This window comes from Cyphellophora attinorum (genome assembly GCF_001299255.1).
Source record: "Cyphellophora attinorum strain CBS 131958 chromosome Unknown Contig11, whole genome shotgun sequence".
In the NCBI taxonomy this organism is placed as follows: Eukaryota; Fungi; Ascomycota; class Eurotiomycetes; order Chaetothyriales; family Cyphellophoraceae; genus Cyphellophora; species Cyphellophora attinorum.
The window spans coordinates 97,442-116,107 of NW_017253239.1; the positions used below are offsets into that span (position 1 = coordinate 97,442).

At 51.8% G+C, this 18,666-nt stretch overlaps 9 protein-coding genes across 9 annotated transcripts; 3 read left to right on the forward strand and 6 right to left on the reverse strand.

The window, feature by feature from the left end:
* Positions 1-191: 191 nt before the first annotated feature.
* On the reverse strand, positions 192-701 carry AB675_10565 (uncharacterized protein; the record flags this gene model as incomplete). The annotated part of the gene is made up of 4 exons (XM_018139346.1): positions 192-291; positions 354-429; positions 506-521; positions 576-701. 4 exons carry the CDS (start codon positions 699-701, stop codon positions 192-194), a joined length of 318 nt encoding a protein of 105 aa, XP_018000586.1.
* A 329-nt stretch (positions 702-1,030) lies between these two features.
* On the forward strand, positions 1,031-1,633 carry AB675_10566 (Cytochrome c oxidase subunit 6B; the record flags this gene model as incomplete). The annotated part of the gene is made up of 4 exons (XM_018139347.1): positions 1,031-1,103; positions 1,172-1,205; positions 1,349-1,430; positions 1,535-1,633. 4 exons carry the CDS (start codon positions 1,031-1,033, stop codon positions 1,631-1,633), a joined length of 288 nt encoding a protein of 95 aa, XP_018000719.1.
* A 631-nt stretch (positions 1,634-2,264) lies between these two features.
* On the reverse strand, positions 2,265-2,798 carry AB675_10567 (Diphosphoinositol polyphosphate phosphohydrolase aps1; the record flags this gene model as incomplete). Its single annotated transcript, XM_018139348.1, has 2 exons — positions 2,265-2,694; positions 2,743-2,798. The coding sequence occupies 2 exons, from the start codon at positions 2,796-2,798 to the stop codon at positions 2,265-2,267; spliced, it is 486 nt and encodes a 161-aa protein (XP_018000860.1).
* A 1,473-nt stretch (positions 2,799-4,271) lies between these two features.
* On the forward strand, positions 4,272-5,661 carry AB675_10568 (Arginyl-tRNA--protein transferase 1; the record flags this gene model as incomplete). Its single annotated transcript, XM_018139349.1, has 5 exons — positions 4,272-4,295; positions 4,339-4,463; positions 4,513-4,671; positions 4,716-5,490; positions 5,539-5,661. The coding sequence occupies 5 exons, from the start codon at positions 4,272-4,274 to the stop codon at positions 5,659-5,661; spliced, it is 1,206 nt and encodes a 401-aa protein (XP_018000772.1).
* Positions 5,662-5,901: 240 nt separating this feature from the next.
* Positions 5,902-7,350, reverse strand: AB675_10569 (Acyltransferase LovD; the record flags this gene model as incomplete). Its single annotated transcript, XM_018139350.1, has 3 exons — positions 5,902-6,650; positions 6,816-6,924; positions 6,970-7,350. 3 exons carry the CDS (start codon positions 7,348-7,350, stop codon positions 5,902-5,904), a joined length of 1,239 nt encoding a protein of 412 aa, XP_018000722.1.
* A 2,621-nt stretch (positions 7,351-9,971) lies between these two features.
* On the forward strand, positions 9,972-11,700 carry AB675_10570 (Catalase; the record flags this gene model as incomplete). Its single annotated transcript, XM_018139352.1, has 4 exons — positions 9,972-10,080; positions 10,139-10,405; positions 10,493-10,551; positions 10,642-11,700. 4 exons carry the CDS (start codon positions 9,972-9,974, stop codon positions 11,698-11,700), a joined length of 1,494 nt encoding a protein of 497 aa, XP_018000693.1.
* A 409-nt stretch (positions 11,701-12,109) lies between these two features.
* Positions 12,110-12,661, reverse strand: AB675_10571 (uncharacterized protein; the record flags this gene model as incomplete). The annotated part of the gene is made up of 1 exon (XM_018139353.1): positions 12,110-12,661. One exon carries the CDS (start codon positions 12,659-12,661, stop codon positions 12,110-12,112), a length of 552 nt encoding a protein of 183 aa, XP_018000918.1.
* A 100-nt stretch (positions 12,662-12,761) lies between these two features.
* AB675_10572 (uncharacterized protein) lies at positions 12,762-13,262 on the reverse strand (the record flags this gene model as incomplete). Its single annotated transcript, XM_018139354.1, has 1 exon — positions 12,762-13,262. The coding sequence occupies one exon, from the start codon at positions 13,260-13,262 to the stop codon at positions 12,762-12,764; it is 501 nt and encodes a 166-aa protein (XP_018000779.1).
* Positions 13,263-13,901: 639 nt separating this feature from the next.
* AB675_10573 (uncharacterized protein) lies at positions 13,902-14,474 on the reverse strand (the record flags this gene model as incomplete). The annotated part of the gene is made up of 1 exon (XM_018139355.1): positions 13,902-14,474. One exon carries the CDS (start codon positions 14,472-14,474, stop codon positions 13,902-13,904), a length of 573 nt encoding a protein of 190 aa, XP_018000638.1.
* Positions 14,475-18,666: the final 4,192 nt, after the last annotated feature.

Consider the following 18,666-nt stretch of genomic DNA (forward strand, 5'->3'; position numbering starts at 1 on the left):
CAGCGGGAGAGTGGTGTCAGAGAGGTCGCGGACAGGAGGGAGGGCAGATTAGAACAGTTGAAACACGCCTTCTGAGGTCTTATGGATATAGGTCAAGTAGCGTGCGAAGCCACAAGTGGTGCAATTTGCCTCGTCTGTTTCCTTTTGTTTCTCAACAGCAGTCCAACTCCATTAGGAACCCGCACGTCCTCCTAATGGGCACCGCCTGAGTTTCTCTGCGGGCTCAAACGAAGCGTCTTGTCGTAGATCAGCTTGCGACCCATAGCGAAAGCTGCCGCGAAGAGGGCGAAGCTGTAGCGCACAAGTCAGCGATTCTTCGCGTCTGTTACCTGCAACAGGAGCGGTGGACCTACGAGATGACGTCGCCTAAGGGCAACAACTCGGGAGGAATCTTCTTCAGGCTCTTCAATCGCTGGGTGATGGTATGGGCTGTATCTCGAATTAGTTCTCCTGCCGTATACAGTGCCATCGCTGGATCTTGGTGTTTCCGCATGGTCGGACATACCACTGTGATCCTCTTCCTGTTCATGTTGTTAGTCTTGAATCCACCAATAAGTCTTCTTGTGCGCTCGTACCTTCGCCCTAAACATACTCCTGCTCTGGTGGAAAGATCGCTTCGTGAGGGGTTGACGTATGGCGGCACTGTTGGGTTTGAACGCCTGTCTGAGCGGCTGCAGCCGCATGATGCGTGCGGTGTTCATCTTGAAGGATCGACGGGGAGCGGAAAGGACGAACCGAGGACGAAGTAGTACCGCTCCGTCTTTGAGCAAGGCAGTAGACGTGGCAAGCGAAACGTGAAGCTGCGGCTTTGGGGATGCTTGGAAGCTCGGAGGTTGTGACGCAGCCAATCACAAGCTGCAAATCGTACCCACCATACTCACAAAGTCCTGATGTGCTCGACTGCACCTCAAGTTGACCGCACTCTTGACAACGAGACTCGCCACTCCTTCCACTTTGTGTCTGAGGCCATACCTCCAGACCTCAATAGACATATCCTCGTCAAGCACACGACCCTACACCACCGCACATCATGCCTGAAATCGAGATGCCCGATCCCGAGGAGCTCGGAGGAAACGTCACCAAGCCCTTCAAATTCGTGACTGGTATGCTACACCTTGACGCCAGGTGCGCCGGCTGCGCATAAAGCATGTACTGACGAGGTCTACGACAGCTGGCTACGACGCTCGCTTCCCCAACCAGAACCAGTACGTGCCCACATCGACTTCCAGCCCCACCAAGCGATGCCGATCCACGAAATGCAGCAGCAGGCGTGGATGGCATTGGACGGACCCTCCATGCAACGATGATACAAGGGCGAAGAAGAGCTAACATAAAGTTCTCAACCTAGGACGAAGCACTGCTGGCAGAACTACGTCGACTATCACAAATGTATCCTCGCCAAGGGTGAGGAGTTCAAGCCCTGCAGACAGGTACGTCCCACACAGTCTTGCGGATCCGGTCCACAATGTCCAGCACACTGGCTTCGGGGGCTTGCAATGTCAGAAGCATGTGTCGGCTGACCACACGTTTCCAGTTCTACCTCGCCTACCGCTCACTATGCCCGAACGCATGGGTACAGCGCTGGAACGACCAGCGTGATGCTGGCAACTTCCCTGTCGATTTGGAGCGCTGAGCGGGAATCTGTGGGTGCTGTGGAGCGGTAGTTGCCAAGGGAGTTGAAGGCCGCCTGGTCGCCGGAATGTAAAGTCGACGCGTCAATGGGATACGTGATCGTTCTTGACCAGGCTGCAAATAGCATGAATTCAAGGACTTCAGACAATGCGAGCCTGGGGGATTTGTCATTGCTTTTGGCGTATTCAATTACGGGTCTATGTGCAAAGCTATGCAAAATGCTGCGTCCACTTAAGGACGACTCTGCTATGCGTCATGGCACAGGGTCAGTCTGGACCGCAAGCTCGTGAAATAGTGCGACTGGATCGACTTGATTATGTGGAGAGCTACCGCCATAGCCATCTCGTGATTTCGTCTTAGCCACGTTGAAGAATGGTCGCTAAAGGAAGCGGACATGTCGATGATCGAGCTCGTGAGACATCTTGACAAGCCCAAATGAAGGTCGTCAAAAGCGCTCGCAGTCCTGGAGAGCACCAATATCTCGGTGTCGGTAGCCGAGTTAGTCCGCACACTCGCTGCCTGTGTCTAATGTAGATGTCGTAAGCTCGAGAGGCAGATCTCGGCGTTCGTTCCCAGCAGCAGCCGCTGGAGAGCGTTCGCCTTTCAGCCGTGCTTCATGTGCGACATCGATCTCACTTTTTGCAGCCGCTTCGCTTGAGAGCCTCGAGTAGCTCGGAGCGTTGGGCAAACAGCTCGGAAGCCTCGGCGAAGGTGAACCACTTGCGCTCTCGTTTCGCTTTCTCAGGCCACTCGCTGCGCTGCTCAGTGACGACAGCCTCGAAGAATTGATAGATGACTTTGGGATTGTTGTTGTTGGTGGACGGAGTAGTAGGACGTGTGTCGAGAATTACGCCCAGATCTTTCTCGACACGGACGATGATGCCGCCTTCTTCCCATGCCTCTCTCTTCGCGGCTGCTGCTGCTGTGGCTTCATCTTTCTCCCATCCTCCCTTTGGCAGGACCCAACCCTTGCGAGAACTCGACTGGATGAGGAGGACTTTGGTCTTGTCGGGTGAAAGTGGGACGACTCCGGCAACCAAGCGCTCACCTTTGGGGCCGTAGCTAGAGAAAAGGTCAGCCATTCTGTCTGCGACTGCTTTTGTGATTCACCAACGCTGGTTGTCTCTTCCAGTGCGGGACTTCATGGCGTATTTGACTTCGGGCATGTTGAAGGGTTGCTACTTGTCGCTTTCGTTGCAATTTGTCCGATATCTGGCTGTGTGATCGGGGCTTGCAGTTGCAGATATGAACAAGTCGCAACGCAGAGGGCCGGGCAAGTTTTAACCTGATTCTGGGGTGCTGAAGCAAACGAAACGTGTGACGTGTCCCGCAGTGAAGATATCTCTAAGTGACAATAAACGGTGAAGTGACTGGTGCTGCGGCCTTAGGTTGCCGGGCAGCAGAAATTAAAGAATACCCATGGTAAGAGAGTGAAGGGTTTGGGATGTCGTGACTTGAGCACTGGCTTCTTTAGAGCAGTGCAGGCCTTCAGTCCCGTAGGCTACGGGGCTGAAGGGGAAGAAGATGTTGTCTGCAGAAAGAAGGAAAGAAGCGGAAGGAGAACAGATGGTGTGAGGTTCAAAAAGTATTTCAGGCGCAGTGCCGGACGAGGACAGCGGTCAAGCAGAGTGGAGGAAGCTACCACCAAACAGTGCTGAACCATCGAAATTCAAAGTGGAAAACAAAGAGCAACCCACTCCTAGCTGGGATGTGGCATGCAGCTGCACAGTACTATGCCATCAGCAGCTTATGGGTTACTTGCTGTTGCATAGGATGAAATAGTGCTGCTGTGAAGGAGGGGCGGTTGTGCAGCCTGCAAGTCAGTTTTTTTTTTCGAAAGGCGGATCTTTCTCTCCCACCTCGAAACCTCCACTCAACGTCAATCTCCCTCAGGCACGTCTCGAACACGTCCCTCCCACTAGTCTTATGCGCCTATGCGTTGGACGCCCATGTCACCCATCAACGAACACGTGCACAATTCATTTGTTCAAAGCATCTCCCTGTTTGATTCTATCATACTCCCAATCCACATCTCGTTCCACAGTCTCGAGTCATCGCTCACGCGAGCGCTCACTCGCATTTCCAGAACGTGGGGGCCCCGGCACGATCCCTTCCATTCTCGAACGGCTCTGATGTGGTGGCATTGTCGGTCCCGCGTTTTCCATTGAGGTTACCAGTCACATTTGGCTCATTACTCGAGTTTGTGTGTCATTCTCGTCATATGCCACGCCTGCTTGATCATCAATACCGTCAAACCTCCGCAACGCGGGGGCCGGGACCCATGTCGCAGATCTCTATGCTGAGGCCCTACGGTAAGTAAGGTTGCCTTGTCCAGCAATGGCGCCTAAAGTCATTCTGTGACCGTTGCACTCACAACTCCAGGCTATCAGCGGCAGAAGTCATGTGGTTACTGCAAGAAATCAGATGGAAGTAGGTTAGGCCACTTGGCTCCTGGACTGCGCTGACGAGCGCCAGGTTCGTCCTATTGCATGCAGTCCGACAACGTGAGAGTTGACCACTATCAAGAACTCGTGGATCGCGGCTGGCGACGGTAGGTCTGCGGCATGCGTGCCTAGCATTGTCTGATAATCTTCTACAAGATCTGGCACGACCTACTACAAGCCGGATGTTCTTCGCTCATGTTGCCCGCACTATACCATCAGGTAGGTCGGCTCTGTGGCACGGCGACTGTTGCTTATACGACAGAGACTTGAGGCTAGCAAATTCACATCAACCCGCGAGCAGCGGCGTGCCATACACAGACTCAATAATTATGTCTTGGGTACAGAGTACAAGCGCAAGGCTGCGATGTTGGCCCCAGTGTCTAGAGAGTAGGTGGCTTTCCGTTCAGGCACGTGCTCAGATACCTAATATTGACAGGAGCAAACGCTTAAAGCGGGACAAGTTCGATCTCCTCGATGCGATACATTTAGCTGAGTACGCTATCGTTAAGCGGCCGAAAGGCAAATCTGGTCAGCCAATCGAGCCCGCCCACAAGTTTGAAGTCAACATCGAAGCGGATTCTTTCACAAAAGAAAAGTTGGTGCGCCGCCGTTGCTGTCGCCACTGCTGATCTATGGCAGATATGATGTATTCCTCCGCTATCAAAAGCAGATCCACAAAGATCCAGTCTCTCGTTGGCCCGAATCCGCCATGAAACGCTTTCTATGCGGTGGTCTTGATAGATCAACGAAGAAGAACGAGAAAGGGAAGGTGCAGAAGCTCGGCTCATATCACCAATGTTACCGTCTCGATGGCAAGCTGGTCGCCGTGGGTGTGCTGGATCTGCTTCCCCACGCTGTGAGCTCCGTCTACCTATTCTACGATCCTGATCATGGACACCACGACTGGGGCAAGATCAGCGCCCTCCACGAGATCGGCTTGTCCCTTGAGAATCAATACGACTACTACTACATGGGCTATTACATTCACTCGTGCCTCAAGATGCGCTATAAGGCAGGCTTCCGACCGAGCCAGCTGCTGGATCCGGAGACAAACGAGTGGAATCTCTTCGATGATACGTATCGGCAGAAGCTCGATAAGCGGAAATACGTGTCGCCGTCGCGGGATGCGAAGGAATCGCCGTCGGAGGATCCACTAGCTGTCGGCCCGCATGAGCCAGTCCCACAAGCCACAGAAGAAAGCAAGAATGACACCACGAAATCGAGAGCAGCTAAATTTGCTGACGAAGAGGACCTGGAGCTCGATGAAGAGGACTCGGAGAACGACGATGCCGAGATTCCGGAGGGCTCGTTATTCGATTACAATGTGCCAGGCATCATGAAGAAAAACGAAGTCGTGAAGCTGGACCTTTCGCATTGGAAGCTGGTCGTACGGGACTCGTTGATCGATCTTGAGGTGAGTGTTGCGCTCGTCAATGATGTATCCGTCTAATCTCGAATGCAGGATCTCAGAGACTGGGAGTCGTGGAAAATCGATGATCCGAACTCGATCAAAGGCATCGCTGCAGAGCTTATTGCATCTACCGGACCCAAGCTTCTGAAGAACTCGGCCCTGGTGCTATTTTGAATAGCTGATTTTCAAGTCACCTCACCAGATCATTCGCCACGACAACAGTCTGTGTTGGATTCAAGACATTCAGCACAACAGACCGAAGATACTACCGTGTTATGGCTTGTCAAAGACGGCTCTCGAGTGCTGGCCTCCCTCGGCACCAGATACTAGAACTCTATTGGCGAAAGGACGAACAGAAGTACCAGAGAAGGCTCAAGCATACTTCTATAGAGTCTGCACAATCCCACACGTCGCTCACGAATCCACCCTGAACAGAGTCTTCGCCTCAGCCCCATCCCTGATTTCATGTCCAAGCGCAGCCTTCTCCACTGCCTCAAACAGCGTCAGAACACCGTCGTCCATGAATGGCAACACACTTGTGGCTACTAGGCCGGCACGGTCGGACTTCCTGTCAATGAAGAAAAAAAGGTTGCCGAGACCAGCCCACATCCCGCTATAGCTTTTCCTTCCTCCCGGCACGTCCTCGAGGTTCAGCAGGAAACCACATGACCAGCCCACCTTGTGTCCCGGCAAGAACTCTGCTTGGTTCGTCGACATTGGCAGCGAGCTGTTGACGATCGGCACGTGTTTGCGGTCAGCGTCGGCGGGTATCATGTCTTTGAAGAGGTAGTTATCTACAGTCTCCGGCTTCAGGATGGTGGCGCCGGTCGTTGGCGATGTGCCGTCGTTGAGGATGGTGGTCAATATTTGCGCGTAGTCGTCGACGGTGCTAATCAGATAATGCCCGCCGCCGTAGAATTCGAGTCCCTTTGGTGGGAATGCCCCCGGAAACGCCATCAGAGGGTCCTTGCCCGTCAGCCCGCGGATGTGTAGCAGGAGATGGGTCGCGTCTTCCTTCTCCAGATACGGTACTGATGACTTCATGTCGAGTGGTTCCAAAATGTTGGCCTTAACGTAGTCCTGTAGCTTCTGTCCGGTGATGGCCTCGAGGACTAGGCCGAGGTAGTCGATATTGACGCCGTATGCGAAAGCTGTGCCAGGGTCTGCGAACCTGATTAGCCTTGTCTCGGGGAAAGGGCGTATGATAGAAGGCAGGATTGTAAGGTTAATGAGAGCAGCTTCTCTGTCAACCCGAGACATATGCTCGGGCAGTCTTCAATGCAACGCTCGTTTCCGGACACAAGTTTGACCATGGGGGAGCGACTTACCGTGCAGGAGTGGAGTCCTAAAGTAGGGGCGATTTCCTTCCGCCATGTATACACCGGGTTGAGCGCCCTGTTCGACTCTCCATTGCAGCGTGGTCTTATCGAAGAAGTCCTGTCTCCGTTAGTGTCGCTTGTGCGTATTGGCCGCCGGGCTTACATATGTGAAGCCAGCAGTGTGTGTGAAGAGGTGCTGGATCGTCATCGTGGTCTTCTGGGGACGGGTTGCCGTTGTCCCATCGCCAACGTAGACAGGGATGTCTACAATGTCCGGTATGTATTTGCTGACTGGGTCATCCAGCGACAGTTTCCCTTGCTCGACCAATTGCAAAGCTGCGATGCAGGCGATGAGCTTCGTGCAGGAGAATATTAGCATTTGCGTTGAAGTGGTGAACTTGGTGGGGTTCTCAGCCGAGATGTCGTTGACACCGAATGCTTTGTGGTACAGACGGTTGCCCTTGGAGTCAACGATCGTCGCCGCGGTGCCAGGATATGCATTGTTGGCCGTACAGGCTTCGAGCAGGCTGTCGAGCTTATCCATAGCTGCTGGGAATGAGTCACGTTGGGGCAGCGCGGAGCAGGAAGAGCGCACGGCATCTTGTGAGGAGTAGTTGAGATCGTGCCGACTTTATACTTTCCCATCGATGCAGGCACACTTGCGGGGCAGCTGATGGTTCAGGGCCTAGGAGGGACCGACGTCTGAAGCTCGGCACATGGATGTTTACTTCCCTTGGAGCGGGGATCGTACCTGGTCGCCTCATCCGCCTGAACCTTGTTCGAGGCAATCGTCGCATAATTACGGCAACGCCGTCAGCTTCAGCGGAACCCACATTTTTGTATTAGGATATACTACGCGCGGCAGCTCCAAGGACCGAGTGCTGTCGCTGGCGGCGCGGCGCTGGGCAAGCTTCCCTGCAACAACGAGCTGGCTGCATCGCTCAAAGTCTAGCGGCGGACTCGCCTCTCGTATGGTGGTCGGGGCAGCCCTCGTACGATGACACCACTGCCTAATTAGGCAAATTGAGATGCTCGTTCCTGGTGCGAATCGCATCTTGGCAGCTGTCGACCAGCTCAGGCACCGCATCCCAGAATGGCATCAATGCAGCGCAAGCGCAGACATCGAGGCTTCAGGCTCACAGGCAATCTGGCGGAAGATAGGCGCGGATGCAGGTAAGACGGGGTGTTCAAGTCTCAGACACCTTCTAATCAAGGCTATTTCCGGAGGTTTGCGGAATTAGCTAGCGGAGACTTTGCTTTGTCATTCTATCGGAAACCCGAGGATGTGTCTAATGAGCTCTTGCCTCCTGGACCCGAACGGGGACGAGGTTCACAATCGACAGACAGTGCTAGCAACTGGAGCCGGGCTCCATCTACAGCCAGTATGTATACAGCACCAGGATGATCAGCAAGCTCCCACAGGTCCTTGACGCAATGAGACCTTGTGACTCACATGACGGTCAATGACCGTCGCAGTCTGAAGTGCCTGAAGTGTCTACAGTGGCTAGATGCGTACGCTGCTACTCCGATCCCTCCCGCACGAGCCTTCTGCATGAGTCGATGCCTGAGAAGATCCCAAGCCAACAGAAATGCAGACAAATCATACTCGTGCTAGCAAATCTCAAATGTAATCGAACACGAAATGGAGACACCTTCTCTTCGAGAGTTGCGATATGACGAGGGCCACTTCGAAGTCCACAACGATGGCAGGCACTGCAACAAATCTCACAACGCGAGATATGAGTAATCGGCTGATGGATCTCCTAATCAATCATTCTGGATAGATAGGATGTCTACGGCCAGCCGAGTACATTGGGTCGGTGAGCGATTCGTCCTGATTCAGTGCGCCGTGACCAGAGCTTTGTCGATAGCCACAGAACGCTGCGTTATTGGGTCCTTCACCAAGATGTATCGCCACTGGCTAATGCTGGCAGAGGGATGTATGTTCTGAAGACAGGACAGAATTGTAATTCAGCACAGGCAGATCTCCTTCTCAGGACCATTGTTCGGGTTCGATGACATTGATAACGCGCTGGTAACGACAGCAGCGCTGGAATCTCTGAGGTCCCCGTCATCAACTTCAGCCAGCTAACCTCGAGGGGGCATGTTCGAAAAAGCATCTTAATCGATCGACCAACGCATATCGGACAAGACACGACGAGTCTTTGCCTCGCAGCAGTGTAAGCCTTTGGTCGAGGATGCGTTAAGACCAGTGAGTCAGGCAATGAGTTCGAGCCATCTGGTGTTCGTCGACCAGGGACTTGACAAAAACCTTTCGAGGGACACAATGGAAGTAATAGCTGGAGCACCATGTGCGCCGATTGCCCTCATGGGAGAATGTGAGTCCAGATCGGCCTGCGTCATCCTTCACTGTCGCCATAGGGGCCACAGTTCTTGTGCCCACCTCCCTCACTTCTGTCGTCCGGAGCTTGCTTCAGCCTGGCAGTGGTTGTCGACATGTTGTTGACATGGTAAGAGTCCACGCATTGCCCCTGCGATGACATACGGCTGTGCCCTCGGATAGCGCAGGCATGAGCTATACTATGGGAGTGCACCAACGCGTCAGGATCACCGCTCAGCTTGTATCGACGAGGCCGGCAACCGTATGCCTCTCCATACTGGCACAGGATGGAGCATGGGACGGCATCGCGTCTGCAAGGCTACCTCACCGCCAAACAGCGCAGCGTTCAGTCGAGTAAGTGGCAAGGACATCATTCCGACGAGAGGACGGATCCTGGTCATCATCCATGAAGGCTTTGCGCAGTCCTTGAATGCATCTCCGCGGGCTCATAGGTGCTTCCGAAGTGCCCTTCAACAACGTCCTACGAGAATATCAGTCAGCATGAACACTGCTCATACTCAGGGCGTGTTGCCGCTTTTGGCTTAGTCTCGGTTCGCCCTTGTTTGCCTAATAAGGCAGTTGTCAGCGACGTCATACATATGTAGCAATATGATTGATTAAGTAACGCAACCATGGAGGGCTTAATGTAAGTGCGCAATGATGGATTACCTCACTGATGAAAAGCAGGTCCTCCGCGGACGCATGGCATGGTGGCAAAGATATATAGGGCGAGAGTGCCCTTAGGTGCAGCAAAAGATCTGCTACTAGAAATCACCAGAACAAACACCCAAGTGCACGAATATCACCCTAACCAACTTTACAACATGGCTGCGGTCATCGGACCGATCTACACCACTTCCCATGGGCGGCCCATTACGACGCCAACGGCCAGCCAAAGTATCGGCGCTCGTGGACCCATCTTGCTCCAAGACGGTACGTAACCCGGTTCTGGCTCTTTTTCGATACACGTTCAGTCTGACAGATGCTATAGTACACCTCATCGATCTCCTTGCCCATTTCGACCGTGAGAGGATCCCCGAGCGAGTAGTGCATGCCAAAGGAGCTGGGGCGTTCGGCGAGTTTGTCGTCACTCACGATGTCACCGATATCACTTCGGCCGATCTTTTTAGCGAGGTTGGCAGAAAAACACCTGTCGCAGCTCGCTTCTCGACCGTAGGCGGCGAGAAAGGCTCTGCGGATGCTGCAAGAGATCCACGCGGCTTCGCTATCAAGTTCTACACCGAGGAGGGCAACTGGGGTACGTGTTCCCGTGAGCCCAGGTCGGGCGAGCCATCACTACGGCTCTGGTCCTTCCCGATATATGCCCATGCTGACAGCTGAATAGATATGGTCGGCAATAATACTCCTATCTTCTTCATCAGGGATGGCGTCAAGTTCCCAACCGTACGTATACCTCTATACCTGAATCGGGCGACAATTCAACTCCCGGCTCTGGCTCCTACTGATACACATTCGGTCTGACAGGTGCAATAGTTCATCCATACCCAAAAACGGAACCCTGTCACGAATCTGAAGGATGCCACAATTTTCTGGGACTTTCTTTCCAGCAACCAGGAGTCTATCCATCAGGTCATGTACCTTTTCTCCGATCGAGGAACGCCCACCGATTATCGGCACCAGAACACTTACTCTGGACACACTTTCAAGTTCACTAAAGCGGACGGCTCGTTCAAATATGTCAAGCTTCACTTCCTCTCCAGGCAAGGCTGCAAGGATATGACCAATGAAGAAGCCGCCGAAGCCGCGACCAACCCCGACCACGCAACAGAGGATCTTTACAATGCTATCGAGCGTGGCGACTACCCATCCTGGGATCTCAAGGTCCAAGTCATGGACCCGGAGGACGCCGAGAGCTACCGGTGGAATATCTTCGATGTTACCAAGGTCTGGCCGCATTCCGACTATCCGCTCCGTCCTGTTGGGACACTGACGCTCAACCGCAATGCGACGAATTACTTCGCCGAGATAGAACAGCTCGCCTTCGCACCTTCGCACCTGATTCCTGGGATTGAGCCCACAGCAGATCCGATGTTGCAAGCCCGGTTGTTCTCATATGCCGACTCCCAGCGCCACCGACTCGGCGTCAACTACCAGCAGATTCCTGTCAATCGGCCTCTCCATCCAGGAGCATACTGGCAGCGTGACGGCTTTATGAGCGTACAGGGGAACTACGGTGCTGCGCCCAATTACCCGTCAACGATCAAGCCGAATACCTACAAGCCTGTCGACGCGAATCAAACGCATGAGCTCTGGTCAGGCCAGGCTGTCTGGAATCTGCAGGAGGTCACAGATGAGGACTTTGTGCAGGCGAGATGGTTCTGGGAGATGCTGGGAAAGAAGGGTGATGGCGAAGGCCAGAAATTGCAACAGAATTTGGTTGGAAACATCGCCAGTCATCTGTACTCCGCCAAGCAGGATATCCGGGAGAGATGCTACGCTATGTTCGGCCGCGTTGAACCAGATCTGGGCCAGAGGCTTCGTTTGGCAACAGAAGAGCGGGTGCAGAGTGCTCCTGCGGTGGACAGCCACTGAGTAGAACCGGTCGGATATCGAGCTGAGGATCTTCTAGAGCTTTTTGTAGCACCACACTAATCACGTTAGATGGCCTATACCTGCGTGCAACGATCTAGTCACGTTCACTCGATGTCGCGATAACGGCGGTTGTGCTTGGTCTCTATATCCAGCAGCGGCGTGCCCTTCGTTGGTCAACATCTCTAGCAAGTCGATAGTCCTCTGATACTGGATACTGGGCCATCGGAGTCATGATGCAAGGGCCACAGGGTTGACTCTGAGGGCTAGATGAACGCTCTCTCTTTGTCCCCCCGTCCCCCATATGTTTCCCTTTTCAAACCTATCCCAAGATGCGTCTTCCGTATAGTTTCACTAAGCAATACCAAACCCCGTCCCAAATCTTATCCTAAGCCTGCTCCAATTGGCCAAGCTATGTCCAAGCGCGATAGAGGTTCGGCATCGGTACCAGCACGGTGGATCCATCAGACTGCACTACCAGTGCGACAGAAGTCATCCTGCAATCATAATTCTCCCATACGTTCTCGCCTAGAGTACAGCAAAGGCGGTCGTCAGGGTTACTCTCTTGATAGATAGAATCGAAAGCAAGTATAATCGGGTTAGCGCTATCATCGCCAGCTGCGTCGTCGGGAACTGTGTCTGTTTCCGAGCCAAGATCGAATGGGTCCATGTTGTATAGAGTCAGACCACTGAGAGAAGTGATGGCGACGGAGGCAAGTCCTCTTTGAAGATAGACCGAGGCCATTTTTGAGTACAAGTTGGCCGCTTCTGTGTCTATGGGTTGGGCCGCTGCCAGTCCAGCCCTGGCAAAAGATGCACAGAAATTTGTTACGCCGGTGTATAGGCTGGCAATAGTAAGAATAGCCGCGATGACTTCGGTCACGATCGTTTTGGCATTTGCGTGGCCACCTGACCCAATGTCGACAACCAGATCCGCTTGATCAGCCGAATTGGAGGACTGCATATTTTCGGAGAGTCAGAAATCGACAAAAGTATGTTCGCATAACTCGGAATGAGTCAAGCTCCACTCAACCCCGTCATTCGCAGGATATGGCTTACCTTGGTTACAGTCCAGTGGTTTTCTGGCGGATCTTCAAGGTGTATTTCGTGGTGGTACCATTAATGGTAACTCCAAACGCCTGGTAAGAGTGTGAGCCAATACACCCAGAGAAGAGACCACCATCAGTCTCGCCCTCTATGACGAGGAAGGGCGCTGATACAGAATTCGCGACGTAGGGATCAATTGTTGCTTGACCATTCTGCAAAGTGTCGCCCTGACCAAGATCCGGGAGCTCGTAGTTGGCCTTGAAGTATTGGAGATAGACATCATAGTCAGCGTATTCTCTGCCAAAGTCTCTCCGCAAGCTTATGCTCTTCCAACTGTCCATATAAGACTCCACCCATTTGAGAGTAGCACCCGACTTCATGCAATTCGACTCGTATGCATCTGTCATGTCCACGTTGACGCTCCATGGCGATCTGTTGATGATTGGAAGGGCATACTGTATACCAGCTAAGCACATTGGGGCTATAGCCAGTACAGTCAGCGTCTGCAAAGTAGTCATCTTTGCAGCTTAGATCAAGAATGCATAAAGAGTGGTCCGTAGATGAACGGCTTTTTCCCCGGGCCCTCCTATATAGCGGCCACTGTTGTATATAACGAGGGCAGAGCCAATGTGCTTTGGGCTCTTACGCCCTTCACCAAAATTTCATCTTCGAGAATGTGCCTACCTTTTTCAAGACCACATTTCTGCAGCTATTCAGCGTAACGGGTATCTTACGTCGCAACATTCCAGTCTTGCTGATCAGCAACAGCATACACGGTGCCTTTGGGTCTCCAAAACGTTGATGGACGCGGAGGGGACTGGAATGTGGAGCGGCAGATATTGGCCCACAATTTATATTCACCGGAAGCGCTGCTCGTGGAAAGTGAAAGCCAAGCCTCGTCAGTGCTTGGTCCATGGCCCCCTCTGTCAGAGATCCACGAGACCCCAAATTACGTGCTGCCATATCTTATCCTGATGATTGTCAAACGTCAAGTGCGCACGGAAACTTTGGACCAGAAGCAGACTTTGTCGACAATGCAGCTGTGCAAGAAGCCAGAAGTACCTGGCGGCTACCAGAGCCTCGCGAACATCGCGGCGAGTCACGGGAGCTCTTCAGTGCCCCTCCCTTTCTCGCATCTAAGCGAAGCGCGCAATGCCTCAGAAATTAGATGTAGGGATGCACTGCGTCAGGAAATCGGCCGAGCCACCTTGATAGAGAGTGCTTGCATCTGAGCCAATTTTCTTGCAAAAATCTCCAGGAACGAAGTCATATCCGAGTTGCAAATCAACGCTCCAGTCGTGGATGTTGTGCCGTAAGATGCCCTGACGTTCATTCCAATCGTCGCCATAAAATGAGTACACCATTGTTGCCCACGCACATCCCACGCACGTAGCGTACTGCTGGCAATCTTCGGGACTGGCTTGCGACGAACACGTAGTGAACAAGACATCTTCAATGGCGGAATTGAATGTATCCGTAGTTCCAGTCAGAGTTGAATAGGCACAAGACGGTCCCTGACTGAATGCGGCGACGCCGCTCTTGATGAAGCTTGCCGTAACATCGTAAACGTACTGTGGGTATTTGTCGGTGTCCAATTCCGGATCGATACAGCACGCAATACCAAGCAGGCCCCACGACGGACATGTGACCGTGACTGGAGAGTCTCCCTCATCTGCGCCAGTGCTCATAGCTAGTGTGAGTAGCATCAGAGTGTGTCGCCAAGATCGCATCTTGACCCTTGAGGACGATGAATCAGGCTGTATCGATCCAGTAGCGCGTGTCCAAAGCGAGCTCGAGAGGCATAAGGGTGGTCGTATAACTAGGTGAAAACTTCAGTCAAGTCTACCTAAAAAGATTGCAGGTGCATAGTCACTTTATTGGGCAAGGGAGAATGGACGACGATGGGTATGGACGCGAGTCATCCACGATAGAGGGAAACACGGACGTCCACACAGTAGTCCCCCAACTCGGGAACTTTCATAAGTCGTGCGGATAACCTTCGTAAGGAATGTCCGATGTACCACCCGTCGGTCGGGACCAATCCACATATAGTTAGACCCGGGCATGGAAGCTTTGTCATGAAAGCTTACTGAAAGTCCCAATCTCATACGAGCCATCCAAGCCAGGCCATAGCCTCAATTTCATGGCTTCCGTTCGCAATTCCGCACATTCCTTGCAACGGGTTTTGGACATTGAGCACCAGTTTCCAGCCTGCTGCAGCCCTGAGCCGGACTTCATTTCGTTGACAAATTCGGGGATTTAGGGACTTGGTACAGGACACGAGCACATATAATAGGGCCACATGCATGCATCATTCCAGAAATTCTTCATTCTTTATCTGCAAATACCTATCAGAACCATTCACAAACAGCAGAACGAATCCCATCGCTCCACTTCTTTCCAGCCCACATTCGATCACTTGCGTAACATGCATCCCTCAGTCGCAATCTTTGTTGGATTATGTGCCTTTGTCTACAATGTTCCAGCTCAGCCCCTGGGACAGGGGTCAAGTACTCAACCACGTGGTTGGAGTGACGTACCCGCAGAAGTGCCAAGCCAGAGTACTAAATCCATTTGGGCTACCCGCCCGTACCCCCCAATGAGCACATCTGCTCGTCCTGCAACAGTTTCCATGGCAACCAGCACCCCACCATCCTCACAATCGACCCCCATACTTTCTTCGTCTACATCAGCATCTGTGACCGTGAAGCTGGGCAATGTATTGGAACCGATCCCACTCACTTCGGACGAGATACTTGATCACATGCGCCATCGTATACAAGCACTGTATAGTGTTACGCGCATTAACAACAGTACCAGCACACTAGCGACGTTGATCAACCGAGCACTGAATTCATCCCAGACCGCACCCTCAACAAATGCACCTTCTGCAGTGAAGTCATCCAACATCCGTGCCCTACTTAAGGTGTGCTACGACTACCAGGAAAACGGCTGTCGGTTCTATAATGCAACAACTAATGCCATTGTTGATTTTGAAAATGTGTATCAAGCTGCCACCCAAACGCGACTTAAGCATGCTCCTGGAGTACTTGAGTGGATGTATTTAAGCCTCGCGCTCAAGAATGAAAAGCTTACGGGGCTGGGAATGGTTTTGGAAGTGCCGGTTCAAAGTGCGAATGCTGTTGCCACACTACCAATAGAATTTAGCAATAAGGGAATAGTTGTGGGAACACCTGGTCTACTGACGGGCGCATCATGAGTCCATAGTAATAGTATGTTGAATGATACACGATACCACCGATTGAGCTTTTCTCACTACTGTAACAACGTGCCAGTCTTCGTTGAGATTCCATCGGTGCCGTCTCCGGCGAATCCGAGACAGAGATAAAAGCGATCCTGAGAGCTACCGACGGTAAAGTACCAGTGATCGCTGAAGCGTACGGCCTTGCTTCAAAGATTAGTCCTGGTCCTGGTTTTACGATCCGTATAAAACAGCTGTCATCGATAAAAACGTTGGGGAAGTGCAGAATACCCTTGGCGAGCATCGCTGTATGTTACTCATGTGCATATGAAGGTTTAAGCATCTGTATGACTTGCCAATCACGCCTAATCGTTGCCCTTTCCCCATGATGAGTGCTCTTCTGAATGATTCCTATTGCACCCTTCTTCGCGAGGACTTGTACTGTTACAAGCTCTCTCGTTGAGTGCCATAGACCCACAACATTTCTAGGATTGTGTCGCCTCAGAGGTTTTGTGGCAGCCCTCAGACCAGGAGCGGTGGACTGACCTAGCTCCACGCCTGCGCAATGGTCATGTCGTCTGTGGCCCAGCTCCCTTCCACGTCATCCGCCAACGCGTCTGTGAACTTTGCCATGCCAATATCGTTCTCAGAGAGTCCTCGAGGGCGATGGGTCGTCCAGTGAACGTGAACGTGACAGCCCGTCCTTCCTACATGGAGCTGTCTCAGTACACGATGATTAGCCAGAGACAGAGGCTTACCAGTACAATTTTTGGATGATGATTGACTACACCGCTCTTTGTTGTGCTCGCCGAGGTGAAGGCTCCCGCACCTTTCTATGGAAGAAGAGAAGAAGGTCTTGCAGAGACCAGCATTGCTGTCATCGAGCTTCCATCTCCTGCTCTGCAGATCCTTGACACTCGCCTCGACGACCGCGGCAATAGCATTCTTGGACAGCTATTCCTACATCAGGTCACTCTTCCCCAGCATCTATGACCACTAAAGCACAGTCACTAGGCATGCGCAGATTAAAAAGCATCTTTGCTAGCCTGGCACTCTGAGCCAGAGGATTCTGTGACCTAGTGCCACCACTGCTGGACCTTTCCCACGCCTATTTACTCATTATCTAGAGCCTTTGACTACTAGAGTATGTCAGCAAGACATGGGCATGTCGCATGATATCTTTGATTAATAAGGAATACGATGTATATATGTGATTGACTGAGGCTTGGCGTCTTCTTGCCTGCTACTCTCCAGTCCCACCGACGCTAAGCTGAGCTCGTCCCATAGTACATCTGCTCATTCGTGACTTGGCACACCTAAGCGCTAGACTAAGCTAGGTATATATATGTCTGAAAAGATTTTCAGTGAGTAAAGGATTGAAAAACAAAGCACTCTAGGTCAAGCTTGGCACTTCCTTTCAGACTCAAATACCATAGCTACCACGCCTCCTATATGTTTAAGGATGTATTGCTTCAGCTTTGATAGCACTACAGTATATAGAGCAAGTGTGATTGGATCAAGTAGACTCCTCTGGTGGTAGGCAGATCGATGGAGAGTACTGAAGTAGCCTTTCAATCGCTCAGGCTGGCTATTTTGTACCCCAAGTCCCAACCCCTATAGATCTTTCCAAGCCTTAGTTACGTGCGCTTCAATATGATTGTGTATAGCTTTTGTTGAGATGACTGTGTTTGTGACTGGGACAGTCATCTTGGTGATGGGCCTCGTGGCAAAAGCAAGAGTGTTCCTGCGCTAGCTTGGCGGCTTAGGATCTCCAGACAGGTACCTGCACCAGTACTATGCCTCCAAGCTATTCTTACAACTCAAGTACATTGTCTTCAGCACAAGCCCATGTACACGTAGCTCGGGAAATCGTACTGGTAGCTGGGCAAATAACTCTCACACTGGCGTACTGCGAAAATCAAATGATGTTTTAGTTGTGGTTTGGCGCTTAGAACCTTCATATATCTTCATCAATCCCATGCTCTCTGGACATTCCCTTCAACTATCCACTCTGCAAGACGGTCACATGCATAGTGACTATATGGAAGTGTGGTCAGTATTAGAATGGTTTTTAACGCTGTGGAAAACATCTGTTGGAGCCTGGCGGTTGTTTCCACAATCTAAGTTCTAAGCCTACCAGATCCTTTCAGATCTGTCTGTCTATAACTGAAAATATGTAGACTTAGTCTCACTTTAAGCGAGTATCATGTAGCTATACTTATTTATCATTAATGTCTGGTCTAGGGATGCCTGGTACACTTACTTCCACCCTGATCAGAGTGCCACAACTATCCAGCTTTCTCAGAGCTTTGTTAGGTGTTTCCTGGGACGTGTATACCAAAGCACGGTTTAAGCAAACATGACTGGGGCATGAGCATGCCTTCACACTATTGAAGTCTAGTCTGAAGTATCCCACCAGTCTTGACACTATTCTAGCTCAAATTCTAGCTCAAATCAAGTGCCATGCTGGAAAAGCGTCCCTAACCTGTGATCAGGCGCTTTTCAGATACCTATAGACTGACATACTCTGAGTTGATATGATACAGCCGTAGAAAAGTCTCTATGTCATTGGAGTTGGATCTAGAGTATTTAATCAGGCTCGAGATAATTTTTCCTAGGCTAAGTCCTACATTAACTAAGCTGTTACACAATAGTCTTAAGTGATCTCTCAAATTTCTACAGCCTGATACACTTTAAGTAAGCGTGAATAGACTGTGAGG